Consider the following 18,736-nt stretch of genomic DNA (forward strand, 5'->3'; position numbering starts at 1 on the left):
TTCCTTTCGTTAAGGATTCCAAATATATATGAACCCCTCTCTTAGCGGACCCCTGCCTACTGTGGCAGGTGCAGATCACAGACCTTCCCGCACTCATGCCCCCTTACTCTGTAGCCACCCCCAAGTGGGCGCTGAGCTCTTGAGCATGCTCAGTGTGGTTGCTGGAGTCACTGAGGAGTTTCCACGCGTGCACTCCGCTTCTCCGGGTTTTATCAGCAGCCTGATTTGAAGGGGTTCAAAGGGGGTGTGTGTGTGTGTATGTGTGTGTGTGTGTGTGTGTGTGTGTGTGTGTGTGTGTGTGTGTGTGTGTGTGTGTGTGTGTGTGTGTGTGCAGGGGCAGGGAGGTGGCAACCCGAAGCCAGGGCAGAATTAGCTTTGCAAGTAGCTAGATTCTTCTCTGCTCAGGACTCTGCTGTTGGCTGTTGCTCCGAGATGCTCAAGCAGAGCGCTGGGTTTTTTCACCTGCCGCGCTGAGGCAGGGGTGGGGGATTGGGGAGAGCGGCGGCTGCTGCTGAAGGCAGCTGGGGTGTGTGAGATGGGGGGAGCGCATACTGCAGTATAATGCGAGCCCATCTCCTCTGGAGGAGCAAGCTGCTACCGGAACCTCAGCGCCCTATTCAGGTGCTTTGCTTCTGTCTCCGACCCCTCCAGTAACTTGACACTTCGCTTCTTCTCTTCTCTGGTGCTTCTCTTGGTATTGGGGTGGGGGGGAGGGGGGAGTTTTTTGGGGGAGGATTGCGGAAGCTTAAGGAGAGATTCCGAAAGGGAGCCTGCCTGGTGTTTCTCTTCTTCTCCCCCACATCTCCACTCTCCCCCCATCACTGGGTCCCCCGCCGCCCCCCTCCGTCGCCACTACCACTGCTGCTACCGCTTTGCTCTTCGCCAATTCGGAGAGAGACGGAAGCCTGTGTCATGCAATTGGTGCCAAGTGAAGGTGCCCGAGTCTGAAGTGCCCGTGAGGAAGTGAAAGCCAAATCAAACCCCACAATGACAGCCATGAAGCAGGAGCAGCAGCAGTCCAATCCGGGGGCCAGGGGGAACCAGGCGCAGCAGCAAGATCAGGTAAGAGTTTGCAGCAAGTAACCCTCCTTAGGGATGCTAAGAAGGGCTTGAAGCATCTTTCCTCCTAGTTCTCCCCTTCCACCCACCGCCTTTCCCTGATCCCTTCTCCTGTCTCATTCCCATCCCAACCCCCACCATTTTCACTTCTGCCCACCCAATTTGCCTTCTCCCAATCCACCCCCCTTTTACCCTCCTCCTTTTTCTGCCCTTCCATCCCCCCCACCCCCCTTCACCTCGCCAATTTGGTTGTTCTCTGATCCTTCCTGATGGACTCCGCTGGAAGTTGAAGCATTTGAGTGCGCTCTAGAGCCAGGGAAAGGATGCGAAAGGTGGAGAGACAAGGGGAGGGCGGGAAAGAGGTAAAGAACCACTACCTGATTATATGGGGGAAGAGAGGGAGGAAAGGTGAGGAAGCCCAGGAAGATTGGCGGAAAGCGGAATGGGGTAGTAGAGGCTAAGGGACTACTACTATCGTAGCTGCCTCTGTTTCTGCTAAAAGCTACCCAGCCGAATTGAATGGCTCATCAGAGGAAAGAAAAGGAAGGATATTCAATCCCCCATTCATGCTTGTTGGAAGGTAACTGTAGGGAGCTGTTGGCCCGGGTAGTTCCCTTGGCTTCAGTGAGAAACAGCTGCCTGAAGAAAAGTACACTTTACTAAGAGAGATACTCGAGTCATCTGGGAGCCTGGCATGGCTGTAGCTTTGAAAGAGACAGGGCTCTTAGTATAGGTGACGACCTTTATTCAATTGGTTTTACAGTTTCTTGATTTGGAGTTGGTCGGTGTCTGTGGCTATGCCAGCCTGAGGATTGGGCAAGGGATGTGGTTTGTTGATTTCATAAATCCAGATGTTTTTAGTTTCTGCAGTGTGGTGCTTTTATACACAGTTGATGAGGCCACCTTAGCTGAGATGGGCATTATTACTCTTGCTCTTTTTGAGTTTCCTAACATTTCTTCTTACTATTGATTTTTGGTTTCTGTGCTGTCTAAGGGTGGATCTTTTTCATTTTTCCCAGATTAGAATGGTTTTGGAGTTTGGGTTGTTGTTCTACTCTTAAGTTAAAAGAAGAGGAAAGAGAGTGGGAGTGTTTGGAGTTAGGAGTGAGGAGGTGAAAGGAAGGAGAGGCGATCATTATTAGCCCTTTCATAGATCTGTCATGTTTATATCAATTAGGAACTCTAGGTAGACACTGTCAGCTATTAGGTCATTGGATAATTATGGCACTCTAGAAAGGAGCCTCCTATGCTACTTACCAGAGATGGTGCTCTACGCCCAAGATACAATGCAGAAGGGGTTGTGATGCCTTCCTGGGCAGACACTTTCCCAGCTGATATCTGGAAGTGGGTGTAAAACAAATTAAAAAAATGAACTAGAAGCACAAGCTGTGGCTCAGTTATTCAGCTTTTCTGAGCCCTTAAGTATAAAGTGCAAAGAGAGCTGTGGAAATGGAGATGGAGATGAGAAAAAGTGGGACTGTTAGCATCCTAGTGTCTTTTCTGATTATCACAACTAGATCACCTTTTCCATGTTTCCTTCACAGGTTTCTGTCTCACAGGTGGTGACTATTAGCATTTGTTAAAAGCTTTCCTAAGTTTGTACTACTATGTGATGCAGTTTATGCAGTAGTTTGTTGTTTTGGAAAGATCTCTGAAAGTGTTTGCTCTTTTCAGGGTTAAACCTAAAAGATGAAAAATATCCTTCCCCCATGCCCCTTTGTTCTTAGTAGAGCAACTGGTTAGCATCTATCTAAAATATGATTTGTCAAGAAAGAGGTATAGTTTGAAAATTCACTTTCAGTCTGATAGCAACCTAAATTTCATTAACAAGGTTCCATGCATTTCAGTTGCTCCTGGGATGATAGTACCACCAAGAATGATTAGTCAGGTGAGATTCCCCACATGAAATTTCTGCTCACTAACCTGTGACACCAGCTGGTTACTTTGGGTGCTGCAAAATTTTCAATTATGTTGGAGGTGGAGAGAAAGCCAAGTGGAACATAGCTACAAAATCTGAAGATAATGTTAATAATCTGGACACTATATATACTGACCAACACATGATCCATTTATAGATACTGGAGTTGCATTTAGAATTTACTGCTAATATTTATTGAAGCACAGATATGCATTCCATGCTTCTGTATATTTTTGTAACCAGTGCTTTTCCTAAATATCATGAATATTTATTTTTGAAATCAATTCTGGCAAAAAAGCTGATTGAATTCCTATTACTATTTCCAAAATTTAATGTTATGTATAAATGTATGTGTTTGTGTGTGTGTGTGTGTGTGTGTGTGTGTGTGAGAGAGAGAGAGAGAGAGAGAGAGAGAGAGAGAGAGAGAGAAAGAGAGATAGAGAATGGATGTTTGTTCATGTGTTAAAAGATTTTGGAATTTGAAAAGGATAGATAGATCTTAAAACTATACTATTCAGAATACCATTTTGGGTCAGGTAGCAGGTTGTAGAGGCCCTTCCAAATATTCCAAATAAAGTAAATGTAATGTGGTCTTTATCACAAAATTAAAAAGTGGAATTAAATGAAGTTTTATATATACATATATAATTAGGATGAATAATTGATGATTTCTGGAAGTTATGAGGATATATATTGTTATAGTCACTCTAGGCCCAACTCTGGATTGGTCACAATTCAAAACTCAAAAAATCAGTAGTGAATATACAATTTTATAAGTATTTATTTTAAATTATTCTAATTTCTCTTTTGCAAACAATTTCACAGATTTAAAAACAATATAGTTTTCCTTTAAAAGGAAATTTTAAAAGGAAATGTCCTTTTAAAAAGTTTTGTGACTGAGAGGCATGCTCCATTGATCACTCACTAGAAATTGAATTAGAATAAATTAGATTCTCTTAAATGTTGCCAAAAAAGATCTTTTGCTTTTTAAAGAAGAGATACTTTCTAATTCTAAAAATCAAGATGTCCTGATGCTACAAAGTATTTCCTTTTACTTAAGTCATATTACTATAGTCATTGTATTTTTCTTTCCTAGATAAAATAGCTCTGGACTTCTGAAAAACCTTTGTTATCATTACCAGAGCTCTTTAGAGGTCTCAACCTCTCAATTTTCACTCATTTGTAAATGTCTGGTGGTAAGTAGGTGCTGTAATCATGATCAGAGCTGCTCCAGGGCAACTACTGTGACAAGAATGTAATATGTAATCTGCTTGTTTAAATTAGTTAAAATTCTGAGTCACTCTAAAATTTCATCATTTTAATAAACTTTCTTTGCTGACTCCATTGATTGTGTAAACATTTACCATTTATATAACACTTCTTTGAAAACTGCTTTATATTTAACTCTTTAAGTTAGATAAATATAACTTTTCATAAAAATGTCCCATTTCATAGATAAGGAAATTGAGGATTAAGACAAAGTATAACTTTGCTTTAATGATTATCAATTCAACATCAATCTCATAGTTCTGCAAGTCATATACTAGCCTATGAAATGACTTACAGGAATTTGAAGTTAACAAGCCATCTGTGTGACGTTTATTTTGTAAATAATCTATTTTAATATCTAGTTCAGACTCAGATAGAACATTGTAAGAAGTAATGATTCCTCAGGACATGCATTTATTCACCAAACTTATTTTGAAGGACAGAAAAAAATTTCTAAGTTGATGGTGTCACTGTTTTCCCATATTTCCACCAAGTGGCAGTCTTATACTGAAAGCTATGCATAGAAATGTTTTCAAATGATGCTACTTATGATTATAAAAATATGAACAGTTAATAATAATTTCCACTAACAGTCTTTTCTGGTGAATCATTATGAAATATAAATGACCCTGAGCACTCCTTGTTATGCTAGCTGAGCAGAAAATTTAGGCAAGCCCTACATATAACTTCAGCTGCTTCTAGGGCAGGGCTGTTGACTGTATACTATCTTCTGATGATCAACCTAGTTAAATGTGGATCAGCTTATCAGTAGTGGACTGGGCAATAATTAATGATATAAAAGTAACTACAAAGATGAAATCACATATTTTTCAAAGCATGATAATTTGTATTCACATATTACAGTCATAGAATGTTTTACATATGGAGGAAATCAAGGCATTGAGATATTAAATAACTTTGTGCAGAGCTGAATAATTACCTTGCATTCAAAGTTATCTCTAAGTATTCATTGTTCAGGGTTATTTGTTATCAGTGGTTTCCAGTTAGATTATGATGCTCAGGGTCTGTATTTCCTATATAATTATACTTGAGGAAGGATGATGAATGTGTGATGTACAAACCTCATCCATTGATGTTGATCAAAACTATTAGTAACTTGACATATTTTAGATTTGGAAAGTTTCCTGGGAATGCAAAAAGGTCAAAACTTTTACTGTATGTAGACATACCTAGGATATATATTAGAGAAAGGACTCCCATATTGTCTTTATTAAACTGAGACTGACTGTATAACACACCTTTTAGGTTATTCTTTTCAGTAAAAATGAAATGTTTATGAAATTGTTAATATGAGTCTTATTTTTGATGCAAATATTTGGACCAGTAAGACAATAGGGACAGGGATTGAATTTTTTATTTTATTGGCATAGGGATCTTCTGGTAAAGGACATTCCTTGTATCAAAACAGATAGTTCCTAGAGGCTTTTCAGCACAGAGAGATTACCTGGCTTGCCCAGGGTTATACAGCCAAGAAATATGGCTTTTGTGGGATTTGAACACAGGTCTTCCTACCTCTGGGTCCAGCTCTCTACCATTATATCCTACTGCCTTGCATTGATGTAATACCAAATAAAATATATGTTTGTTTTTTTCTTGTTACAAACATTTCATTTTACTCAATGAGTACAGTCTACTTGGTAATCAATAAACTGATGATTATTGAAAACATCTCAGTGGTCCTCTAACCATTTCCAAAAGAAATGACCTATGAACTTGTCTCTTCAAGACCAAGGCATCTAATGTACTTGAATTGCTGTGCAACCATTCATTTTCTATAAAATACTTAATGCTCTTTACCTTTTAAAATAAATGTAGAATATTACCCAGCTACAAAGAAAAAATAGTACAAAATACAGGCTAATTTTATGTCAGCTGAGGTCTAGCAAACTCCATTAAAATTTGTAAAGCTTGGCTCGATGAAATCTTATAAAATTAATTTTCCTTTCTTTCTTATGAGTAGTACAAAAATGGCACTTGGCAGGCTAGTTTTAAACATCATGCGAATATCCTAGAAAATAGCTTTTAGTGATCACGATGCAGAAAGGAAAAATCTCCAAACATTTTCTGGCCATTCAAGTCACATACAGAACCATTTTTTAAAAATGGATCTATATAGCTCCCTGTTTGAGGAAAGTTACTTTTTTCAGGTTTTTAGAGAGAAAAATTCTAATCAGCATTATTAACATTCTCAGAGATTCAACCTGTTCCTTAAAAGGTAATAAATGATGCATAAATAGTATCATGATTTGGTGTTATTTAGGACAATACCATAATAAATATGGAGGTCTTTGGAATTTTTATTTCTGCCAGACTCTATTATATTCTAACCTAATTAATTTCACATAGTGGCACTGTTGGGGTTAATGTATCTCTTTAGTTCAAAAATGTTGTTGTAAAAGTTCATTATTTGCATTCTTCTTTTATGCCTTAACATTGAAAATATTATATTTCATACTTTAAGGATCAAAACTTAGAAAATATGTTAAGGACAATAATTACATTAATAAGCATTAGTTCTGAAGTAGTTTTTAAAACTTGTAGATAGAAAATATATTTAAATTTTGCTTTTATTCTCTGAAGAAAAGATAAAAGTTCATAATAGCTTTAAGTCATTTCTCTTATCAAATTAAAAAAGTTATTAAAAATATATCTTTATAACTATTGTGTACATAGAATCCATAGTATAGAGAGAACATGTTTAAACTCATATATATGTATATATATGCATATATATGTGCAATCATATGCAATTATAAGTGTATGTATATTCTTTCTCCATTTCTCTATCAAATCATGGAGTTTGGCCTTGCATTCTTGAAGGCCAGGTTAGTGAAGCTGAAATTCTGATAGATCTGGGCAAGCTTGAAAGGCTGATTCAACATGAATCTAATTTTAATACCCTTCAGTAATATTCAAAGGGGAAGGTAACTGGATTGCTTTTTTTTACAGAGGGAGGAGAAATAATATTTAATGACATTGGCACTATAAAAGCAATATTATATTTGGAGTCAAAAGACATGTAATTCAATTCTTTGTGACTTTGGATAAGTTACTCAAAATATATGGGTCTAGGTTCTTCTAGGTCACATAAGAGTTTGTGGCTACATGACCTCTGAGGTTTCTTGTAGCTACAAATTTGAGTTTGTGTTCTATTATGAATAGATTGAGTTCAGCATGATTATAAACTTGAAACTCATTTTAACATAATCATGAACAAAGTATTGAAAGCACTCAATAGAAGATAATTTTATTGATTAATTTTTAGTATACAAATATATAAATCACATCGGAGTTTCCTCGTCTTATGTAGATCTCCAAAGTCAAGGACTTATCCAAGGACACTCTGGGAAATAGAGATAGGTAAAGGAACAATGCTAATAAACATCAGGAGTGGAATTTGATCCTGGGCATGCCAATATGGATGCATATATATGTATGTATCTACATGTATGGAGATGTGAGTATGTATGAGAGAGAGAGAGAGAGACATTGAGATTGAGATTAAAGGAAGTATTTACTTAGAGGTACATCTAAGCAATATAGAATATTAAAAGTTGGTTCTCATGTCAGAAAGTTATGGCTTTAATTTCTCTTTTTGGAAAATATTGAGATCTTTAGTAAATTGCTTAATTTTTTAATATAATATTAATTTTTTATTTTTAGAAAAAATTTTCCATGGTTACATGATTCATGTTTTTACTTTCCCATTCACCCCCTCAAACTATCCCCCCCCCATAGCTAACTCGCATAAATGGACGATGGACATGAATAGGCAATTTTCAGATAAAGAAATCAAAGGTATCAATAAGCACATGAGAAATTGTTATAAATATCTAATAATTAGAGAAATGCAAATGAAAACAACTCTGAGGTACTACCTCACACGTAGCAGATTGTCTAAAATGATAGAAGGGGAGAGTAATGAATGTTGGAGGTGATGTGGCAAAATTGGGACATTAATGCATTACTGGTAGTTGTGAACTGATCCAACCATTCTCGATGACAATTTGGAACTATGCTCAAATAGTGATGAAAAAATACCTGCCCTTTGATCCAGCCATAGCATTGCTGGGATTGTACCCCAGAGAGATCATAGATAAACAGACTTGCATAAAAATATTTATAGCTGGGCTCTTTGTGGTGGCAATAAATTGGAAACCATTTCCACTGGTTTTAACATGTGTCATCAATCAAGACTTATTTACATATTATTGATTGTTGCATTGGTCCTTTCAGGTCTACATCCCCAATCATGTCCTTATCAACTCAAGTGTTCAAGCAGTTGTTTTTCTTCTGTATTCCCTCTCCTGTAGTTCTTCCTCTGAATGTGGATATTGTTCTTTTCCATAAATCCCCCAGAATTGTCCTGGGTCATTGCATTGCTGCTAGTACAGAAGTCCATTACATTCGATTTTACCACAGTGTATCCGTCTCTGTGTACAATGTTCTTCTGGCTCTGCTCATTTCTCTCTGCATCAGTTCCTGGAGGTCTTTCCAGTTCACATGGAATTCCTCCAGTTTATTATTCCTTTGAGCACAATAGCATTCCATCATCAACATATACCAAAATTTGTTCAACCATTCCCCAATTGAAGGACATACCCTCATTTTCCAGGTTTCTGCCACTACAAAGAGTGCAGCTATAAATATTTTTGTACAAGACTGTTTATCTATGATCTCTTTGGGGTACAAATCCAGCAATGGTATGGCTGGATCAAAGGGCAGGAATTCTTTTATTGCTCTTTGCACATAGTTCCAGATTGCCATCTAGAATGGTTGAATCAGTTCACAACTCCACCAGCAATGCATTAACGTCTCAATTTTGCCACATCCCCTCCAACATTCATTACTCTCCCCTGCTATCATTTTAGACAATCTGCTAGGTGTGAGGTGATTTCTCAGAGTTGTTTTGATTTGCATTTCTCTAATTATTAGAAATTTAGTACACTTTCTCATGTGCTTATTGATACTTTTATCTGAAAATTGCCTATTCATGTCCCTTGCCATTTATCAACTAGGGAATGGATTGATTTTTTTATACAATTGATTTAGTTCCTTGTATATTTGAGTAATTAGATCTCTGTCAGAATTTTTTGTCATAAAGATTTTTTCCCCAGTTTGTTCTTTCTCTTCTGATTTTGGTTGCATTGTTTTTGTTTGTACAAAAACTTTTTAATTTTATGTAATCAAAATTATTTATTTTACATTTTGTAAATTTTTCTAACTCTTGCTTGGTTTTAAAATCTTTCTTTTCCCAGAGATCTGACAAGTATACTATTCTGTGTTCTCTTAATTTACTTAGTTTCCTTCTTTATGTTCAAGTCTTTTACCCATTCTGAATTTATCTCAGTGTAGGATATGAGATGTTGATTTGAACCTAATCTCTCCCATATTGTTTTCCAATTATCACAGCAGTTTTTATCAAATAGTGGATTTTTGTCTCAAAATTTGGGATCTTTGGGTTTATCATACGCTGTTTTGCTGATGTCACTTACCCGAAGTCTATTTCACTGATCCTTCCTTCTGTCTCTTAGCCAGTACAATAATGTTTCGATGACCACTGCTTTATACTATAGTTTAATATCTGATACTATTAGGCCACCTTCCTTCAAGTTTTTTTTTCATTATTTCCCTTAATATTCTAGATCATTTGTTCTTCCAAATGAACTTTGTTATAGTTTTTTTCTAAATCAGGAAAAAATGTTTTTTGGTAGTTTGATAGGTATGGCACTAAATAAGTAAATTAATTTGCGTACAATGGTCATTTTTATTATATTAGCTCATCCTACCCATGAGCACTCAATGTTTTTCCAGTTGTTTAGATCTAGTTTTAATTGTTTGGAAAGTGTTTTATAGTTATGTTTGTATAATTCCTGTGTTTGTTTTGGTAGATTGATTCCTAAGAATTTTATATTGTCTAGGGTGATTTTAAATTGTGATTCTCTTTCTACCTCTTGCTGCTCTAATGTGTTGAAAATATATAGAAATGCTGATGATTTATGTGCATTTATTTTGTATCCTGCAACTTTGCTAAAGTTGTTGATCATTTCTACTAAGTTTTTACTTGATTCTCTAGGATTTTTTAAGTATACCATCATATCATCTGCAAAGAGTGATAGCTTAGTCTCCTCATTGCCTGTTTTAATACCTTCAATTTCTTTTTCTTCTCTAATTGCAACTGCTAGTGTTTCTAGTACAATGTTAAATAATAGAGGTGATAATGGGAATTCTTGTTTCACACCTGATCTTATTGTAAAGGCTTCTAATTTATCCATATTGCATATGATGCTTGTTGCTGGCTTAAGATATATACTATTTATTATTTTTAGGAAAGGACCTTCTATTCCTATACTTTCTAGTGTTTTCAGTAGGAATGGGTGTTGTGTTTTGTCAAAGGTTTTTTCAGCATCTATTTAGATAATCATGTGGTTTTTGTTGGTTTGCTTCTTGATATGGTCAATTATGTGGATGGTTTTCCTAATGTTGAACCATCCTTGCATTCCTGGTATAAATCTCACCTGATTATGATCATCTTGATCACTTGCTGAAGTCTTTTTGCTATTATTCTATTTAAGATTTTTTCATATATGTTCATTAAGGAGATTGGTGTATAATTTTCTTTCTCTGTTTTTGATCTACCTGGCTTTGGAATCAGTACCATATTTGTGTCATAAAAGGAATTTGGTAGGACTCCTTCTTTGCTTATTGTATCAAATAATTTGTATTGTATTGGGATTAATTGTTCTTTGAATGTTTGATAGAATTCACTTCAGAATCCATCAGGCCCTGGTGATTTTTCTTAGGGAATTCTTTGATGGCTTGTTCAATTTCTTTTTCTGATATTGGATTATTTAAGTGTTCTATTTCTATTACTGTTAATCTAGGCAATTTATATTTTTTGTAAATATTCATCCATTTCACCTAGATTGCTATATTTATTGATATATAATTGGGCAAAATAGTTTTTAATGATTGCCTTAATTTCCTCTTCATTAGAGGTTGTAAATATTAAAAATGATAAAGGCTTGTGTAAATATATATACTAGTATTTTAATTAAAGCCATGCTGATAGATAAAGTTATCAGACCACGCGCTTGTAAGCATTCAAAACTGCCGCCACCTCCATTACTCTCTCCACCACCTAGCCAAGCCCCTACCGGCAAAAGAGGCCACTTCCTCCTAACCCAGGAGATTTAAACCCTCTCTGCATCGACATAGACCTCCCCATGCCCCCAAAGACCCGGAAACGGAAACAGCTGGATCACGGGAAATGTAGTTTTGATACATTTCCCATGTCCATAGAAATATATACACGTCTAGATGGCTTTTCCCAATTTTCACTTTTACAAGGTGAGGTCTCCCTTTTCATCTTTGATACTGTTAATTTGGTTTTCTTCTTTCCTTTTTTAATTAGATTTACCAGTACTTTGTCTATTTTCTCTGTTTTTTCAAAATTCTAGCTTCTAGTCTTATTTATTAATTCAATAGTTCTTTTACTTTCAATTTTTTTAATTTCTCCTTTGATTTTTAGTATTGCTAATTTAGTTTTCATATGATGGTTTTTATTTGTTCATTTTCTAGTTTTTTTTAAATTGCATGCCCAATTAATTAACCTCTGCCTTCCCAAATTTGTTAATATATCCACTCAGTGATATAAAATTTCCCTTTAGAACTGCTTGGCTGCATCCCATAGGTTTAGGTAAGATGTCACATCATTGTCATTGTCTGCAATGAAATTATTAATTGTTTCTATGATTTGTTCTTACAATAACTTATTTTGGAGAATCATATTATTTAATTTCCAATTTGTTTTTGGTTTGCCTCTCCATGTATTCTTACTAATAACAATTTTTATTGCATTATGATCTGAGAAAGTTACATTTATTATTTCTGCTTTTTTGCATTTGTTTGCCATGTTTCTATGCCCTATTGCATGGTCTATCTTTGTGAATGTTCCATGTGATGCTGAAAAGAAGGTGTATTCCTTTTTGTCTCTATTTATTTTTCTCCATATATCTATTAACTCTAATTTTTCTAGGGTTTCATTCCCCTCTTTTATCTCTTTCTAATTTATTTTTGGTTTTATTTATCTAGGTCTGATAGGGGAACGTTGAGGTCCCCCACTAGTATGGTTTTGCCATCTATTTCATCCTTGAACTCCACTAGGTTCTCCTTTAGAAATTTGGAAGCTATAACTTTTGGTGCATACGTATTGAGTACTGATATTTCTTCATTGTTTATACTGCCTTTTATTAGGATGTAGTTACCTTCCCTATCTCTTTTAACCTTATCTATGTTTACTTTGGCTCTTTCAGAGTTCATGATAGAAACCCCTGCCTTCTTTTTCTCATTTGAAACCCAATAGGTTTTGCTCCATCCTATCATTTTCACTCTATGTATGTCTGTCTGTCTCATGTGGGTTTCTTGTAGACAACATATGGTAGGATTTTGGTTTCTAATCCACTCTGCTATTTGCTTTCATTTTATAGGTGAGTTCTTCCCATTTACATTCATTGTTATAATTATCAACTGTGCATTCCCAGACATTGTGATTCTCTCTCCTAGTTCTGTCCTTTCTTCTAAATTGCTTAAATTTTGTGTAATATTAGGTAACTCTCAGAGACTATAAATTTAAGCATAGTTCCAGAATAGTTTAAAACATAGAAAATTAATTTTCCTTTGCTGATCATGTTCATTTCAAGAATTGTTTTTTCTCATTCTCATTGATAATATTAACACATTGATAATATTAATCCAAAGAATGCTGATAATGTAAGTCTCTTTTGCTTCTGACCATAGTCTTCTTTTATCAACTCTTTCTTTTATTACGTTTGCTTTTTTCTTATACCTTCTCCTTCCTTGTGGGGTTGGATAGAGTGTTGTTAACAACTAAGTATGTGTGTATGTTTATGTGTAAGTGTAAATATTCCTTTTTGCGTCAATTTAGATGTGTGAGGCTCAAGACTTGTCCTCATACATCTTCCCCTCTACTATATAATCTCTTTATTTTATACCTCTTTTATGTGAGATATTTTATTTCATTATTCCTTTCCATTATCCCTTTTTATCAGAGAATTCTTTCTCACATCCATTTTGTTTCCATCATCCCACTATACTTGAATTACTCCCATATCCTCTTTATATACAGAATCCTTCTTTGTAGCCAAATGATGATAAAGTTCTTAGAAGTTGCATGTATCATCTTCTTATATAGAAAAGTAAATAGTTTAATCTTGTTGAGTCCCTCATGATTTCTCTTTCATATATATATTTTTATGCTTCTCTAATGTGTTATATTTGAAAGTCAAATTTTCTATTTAACTTTGGTATTTTCTTCAAAAATGCTTGAAAGTTCTCTCATTAAATATCTGCTTTTCCCCTATGAACAATTATACTCATTTTTGCTAGATAAATTATTCTTGTTTGAAATCTTAGCTCTTTTATTTTCTGGAATATCATATTCCAAGCCCTCCATTCCATTAATGTAGTAGTTGCTAAATCTTGTATGACCTTGACTGTGATTTTCTGGTATTTGAATGGTTTTCTTTCTATCTGCTTAAAGTATTTTCACTTTGACATATAAGCTCAGGTATTTGGCTATAATATTCAAGACAATTTTCATTTATAATCTCCTTTAGGTGATGATTTGTGAATTCTTTCATTTTCTATTTTATTTCCTTTTTCTACCTTATTTCTTGAAATATACTCAAACTCATTACTTTATCATGACTTTTAGATTTTCCAATACTTCTTGGATTATCTTTCAATGATCTATTTTTATGTCTTTTATTTATAATGATGCATTTCACATTTTATTTTGTTTTTTTCACTCTGATTTGATTTGATTGTTTCTTGAGGTTTTGTGAATTTACTAGCTTCCAGTTGCCTAATTATAGTTTTTATTGACATATTTTATTCAGTGAACTTTTTAACCCATTTTCCTCCCATTTTGCAAATTGTGCTATTTAAGAAGTCATTTTGATTCATTAATTAATGCCAGTTTTACTAAGCTATTAATGATATTTTCATATTTTTTCCTTTGCTTCCATTTCTTTACCTAACTTTTCCCCTACCAATCTTGTTTTTTTTCTTGAAAATCATTTCATTTCCTCCAAGAATTCCCATTTTATATTTGTCCAATTCACATTTTTTGAAGCTTTACTCATAGTTTTATGAGTTCATTATGTTCTGAGTTTGTATGTTGATGTTCCCTGTCACCACAATAGCTTTTTATGGTAAAGTTCTTTTTTATTGTATGCATAATTTTCCATCCTATAAGTTTTCGTTAATGTTGGGTTACATCTCATGGTGAGGGAGAGATACACTGTTTTAAACTTAAAAAAAAGAATTTTCACTTTGCTGTTTTCAGAATTAGTTCTAGATTGTGGAAGTTTTCAGTGCTTCCAAGATGGTGTGGTCTGGGTAGAGTTGTGCTTAATGCTATTTTGGCCAGTACTCTTGTACTTAACCAAGAAAGGTTCCAGGTCCCTTTGGATTGTCATCAATATTGCTCCTTACACCTTCATCTCCCTTGGTCAAAGAAGTGACTCTGCAACTTCGGGCTTCTACTTCTTCTTGCCCAAATGTGCTCCTTTCAACCCTTGATCTATGAACCAGAAATGGTTATAGGCAAGAGAGTTGCCATATAATACCTAGTGCTGTATCCAGTGATAGCACAGGTGTACATTATAATTTTCTCTTCTCATTTGTCAGGACTGTCATTGCCTCTGTCACCACCACCAAGTCCCACCAAGGATGTTTCATTCATGTAAGCTCTGGATCAATCTTGTCCCCCTCTCACAAATCTATTTCCATAGAACCTATGTTGTCTTGGATTTGATAAATGCCTGACTCTGAACTTATGTTGGTTCTAATAGACCAGAATTTAACTTTGAACCATTATTTTAAAGTTCATAGGGAAATATTGAGAGAGATCAGCAGAGAATTTTATAATCACTGTATCTTGTCTCCACCCCTGTAAATGTTAACCTCAGAATCTGGATTTTTAATTCTAGGAATTATTGCTATTACTCATTTCATTGTACATTTTTTGTTATTTCCAACTGTTTGATTTAATTTTAATTGAGAGTAACCTAACAAGAGAACTTTTAAGCTAAAGGATTTACTTCCCCTAGCCTTTGATGAGTCTATGATAACTAACTTTAGGTAGCATTTTAAAAGGTTTTGCTTTCTGTCTTTAGAATGTAGTAGAGAACAGAGAAGAACTACTGGTATGAAGAGTAGTGAATAACTCCTTAGTTTTCCCCTGGGTAGATGTGTATCATCATATAGCTTGTTATTGTGAATTATTGTGGTACCAAACAGAGTCATACTCTACTGAAATGTGTTTAAACTTTTTTTTTATCCTGGATCACTTGGTGTCCTGGAGAAACCCATGACAAATCTTAAGAAAATAATTTAAGACATTAAAAATGTTTAGAATTATCTAACAAATAAATTACATAGAAAAATCAAAATATTTTTTAGAAGTTAAAAGTTCAAAGGTTTATGAATCACTTCTCCAAGGCAAATATAATAATAAAATGTTAATAATGAAACTAAGAACAGACATTATGTAACTATATACAAGAATTCTAATATACCAAATCATCAGAATGTGAAAGAGAATATAATATTGTTAATGACTTTCTTAGTCATGAAAATTAAGTTCATTTTATCTCCAGTATATTGTATTTGAGTATATTTCTCCTATAATTAATAGGTAGGTTCTTTTATTTTTATACTAATTTTGAATCCACAAAACAAAGTTCAAAAATATTTTGGACAAATGCAATTTTATTCTTTAAATTATTTGAGTATAATAACCAACTTCTTGGCTGTCCATTCATCTACTAACTTTTCTTATCATGGATAATTGAATGTTAATGCTAATTACCATGACCAGTTCATAGCCAAATTTTAATTTTTGTACATGGGGAATTTTTAAAGTTCAATTATCTATACTATAGAAGACTGGAACACATTTGTTGTAACTCCAAAACTTAAATATTTACATTTTTGCATATTCTCTATTTTAGAAATCTTTTAGGCTTCCTCTTCAAATGCTCATGAATTAATATTCTGTTTTCAGAAATTCCATTCCAGGGAATGAATGTCCCAGAAACTCTGTGTTTATAAGAATTGCTGAAGTTTTAGGTGGAAATAAACAAAAACATAGAAAAGGAAAACTTAGTGCAAATCAAAACTGACTTCACATTTGTGAATGCTCCCCAGCCAGATGTATAGGATCTGCCTTTAATATTATTGTACTGAATCAAGAGTATTGATTTGGGGGTCAATACAAAGTCATATTTATCAGATTTCAGGATAGAAAATGAAGAAAAGTGAAGAAAAGAAAGATATTTTTATTACTCTCACATTTTTCCTAATCTTAAGGTTTAGATTAAGGTCCAATTTCTTATCATAACTACAAGTCATACTTGCCTACTCCAAAAACAGAAATATGACAAACCTGAATCATATGGCCAGGGACAGGAATGCTTTGCTATCATTTAGTACTAAATATTTTTTCCATAGAGACCACTTTCAGATATGCTAGTAGTGCAACTATAAAGTTACTAGTAAGCTTTTTAGGATGGAGATATAAGAGATAATTTTTGGCAAGTAAAATTGAAGTGAGAATATAGACAAAGTACTCTGCCATTAATCACCTGTCACCTCTATGAGTAGCTCTAATTTTGAGAAATGTGTTCAATATATTGCCATTTTCTTTTCATTTCTCATGTTTTGAAACAAATGTTAAAAATCTCATTTATAAAGTAGATTTTTACATGAATATTTTGCCTACTTTCTTAAATTTGCACTCCATAATTAGTTATTGAGTGCATAGGTCCAAAATAAATGATAAGAAGATAAATATGTCCTTAAAAATTAAGATAAAGGAAAATGTCTTGAGATGATTTTTTTGTTTTCATGAAATCAACTTCCTACCTTTCCCTTCTACCAACTTCTTATGAAGTATTTTCCTGAATTAATAAATAACTTCTTAAAACTTTAATTTTGTTAGATTACATTCAATGCAATTTTTATATTAATTTTTTGCCATTTTGTAATCCATATTCTCTCCTTCCCTACCCACAAAAGGCAGATATGCCATGTTTTATATATGTTATCATATAATACATATTTAATGTTCATCATGTTGTGAAAAGAAGACACATATTACTTACCATATTGCTCACACTAGAAAAAACATTTATGGAGGAAATGAAATGGTTCTCCACATTTCACATTGCTTTACTTCATATAAGTCTTTCCAGGTTTTTTTGTGATCATCTTCCTTTGTCATTTCTAATGGCATGATATTATTCCATTACAAGCTTATACCACCACTTCTTTTTTAATTGAATTTATTCATATTTTTTTAGGATATTTTTCCATGTTTCTATGATTCATTTTCTTTCCCTCCCCTCTTTGCTTCCAGCTCCCAGAGCTGAAAAGCCATTCCACTGGGTGGTACAAATGTTGTCAATTGATATCTATTTCCATATTATTCATTTTTATTACAGAGTGATTTTTTAAAAGCCAAGATCCCAAAACACATGCCCATATATACATGTAATAAGTGACATCATATGTTTTTTAACATTTATTAATATTCATTTTTAACATGGTTACATGATTCATGCTCCTCCTTTCCCCTTCCCCCCCCCCCGCACTCCCCCCACCCATGGCTGATGCGCATTTCCACTAGTTTTGTCATGTGTCCTTGATCAAGACCAATTTCCAAATTGTTGGTAGTTGCATTGGTGTGGTAGTTTCGAGTCCACACCCTCAATCATGTCCACCGCGACCCATGCGTTCAAGCAGTTGTTTTTCTTATATGTTTCCTCTCCTGCAGTCCTTCCTCTGAATGTGGGCAACGTCTTTACCATAAATCCCTCAGAATTGTGCTGGGTCATTGTATTGCTGCTGGTACAGAGGTCCATTACATTCAATTTTACCACAGTATATCAGTCTCTGTGTACAGAGTTCTTCTGGCTCTGCTCTTTTCACTCTGCATCTGTTTCCGGAGGTCTCTCCAGTTCGCCTGGAACTCCTCCAGTTTATTATTCCTTTTAGCACAATAGTATTCCATCACCCACATATACCACAGTTTGTTCAGCCATTCCCCAATTGAAGGACATACCCTCCTTTTCCAAATTGTTGCCACCACAAAAAGCTCAGGTATGAATATTTTCATAAAAGTCTGTTTATCTATGATCTCTTTGGGGTACAAACCCAGCAATGGTGTGGCTGGATCAAAGGGCAGGCATTCTTTTATAGCCCTTTGAGAATGATTCCAAATTGCCAGCCAGAATGGCTGGATCAGTTCACAGCCCCACCAGCAATGCATTAATGTCCCAATTTTGCCACATCCCCTCCAACATTCATTACTCTCCCCTTCTTTCATTTTAGCCAATCTGCTAGGTGTGAGGTGATACCTCAGAGTTGTTTTGATTTGCATTT

General features: G+C 34.7%; 1 protein-coding gene across 1 annotated transcript in view; it reads left to right on the top strand.

Moving 5' to 3' along the window:
* The first annotated feature begins 987 nt into the window (after positions 1-987).
* DPP10 (dipeptidyl peptidase like 10) overlaps positions 988-18,736 on the top strand; it is a 963,744-nt gene continuing 945,995 nt past the window's right edge. Inside the window, exon 1 of the mRNA XM_044669137.1 lies at positions 988-1,062. Coding sequence (XP_044525072.1) covers positions 988-1,062 — 75 coding nt within the window. The remainder of the gene's footprint in view (positions 1,063-18,736) is intronic.

Source organism: Gracilinanus agilis, chromosome 3, assembly GCF_016433145.1.
Source record: "Gracilinanus agilis isolate LMUSP501 chromosome 3, AgileGrace, whole genome shotgun sequence".
In the NCBI taxonomy this organism is placed as follows: domain Eukaryota; kingdom Metazoa; phylum Chordata; class Mammalia; order Didelphimorphia; family Didelphidae; genus Gracilinanus; species Gracilinanus agilis.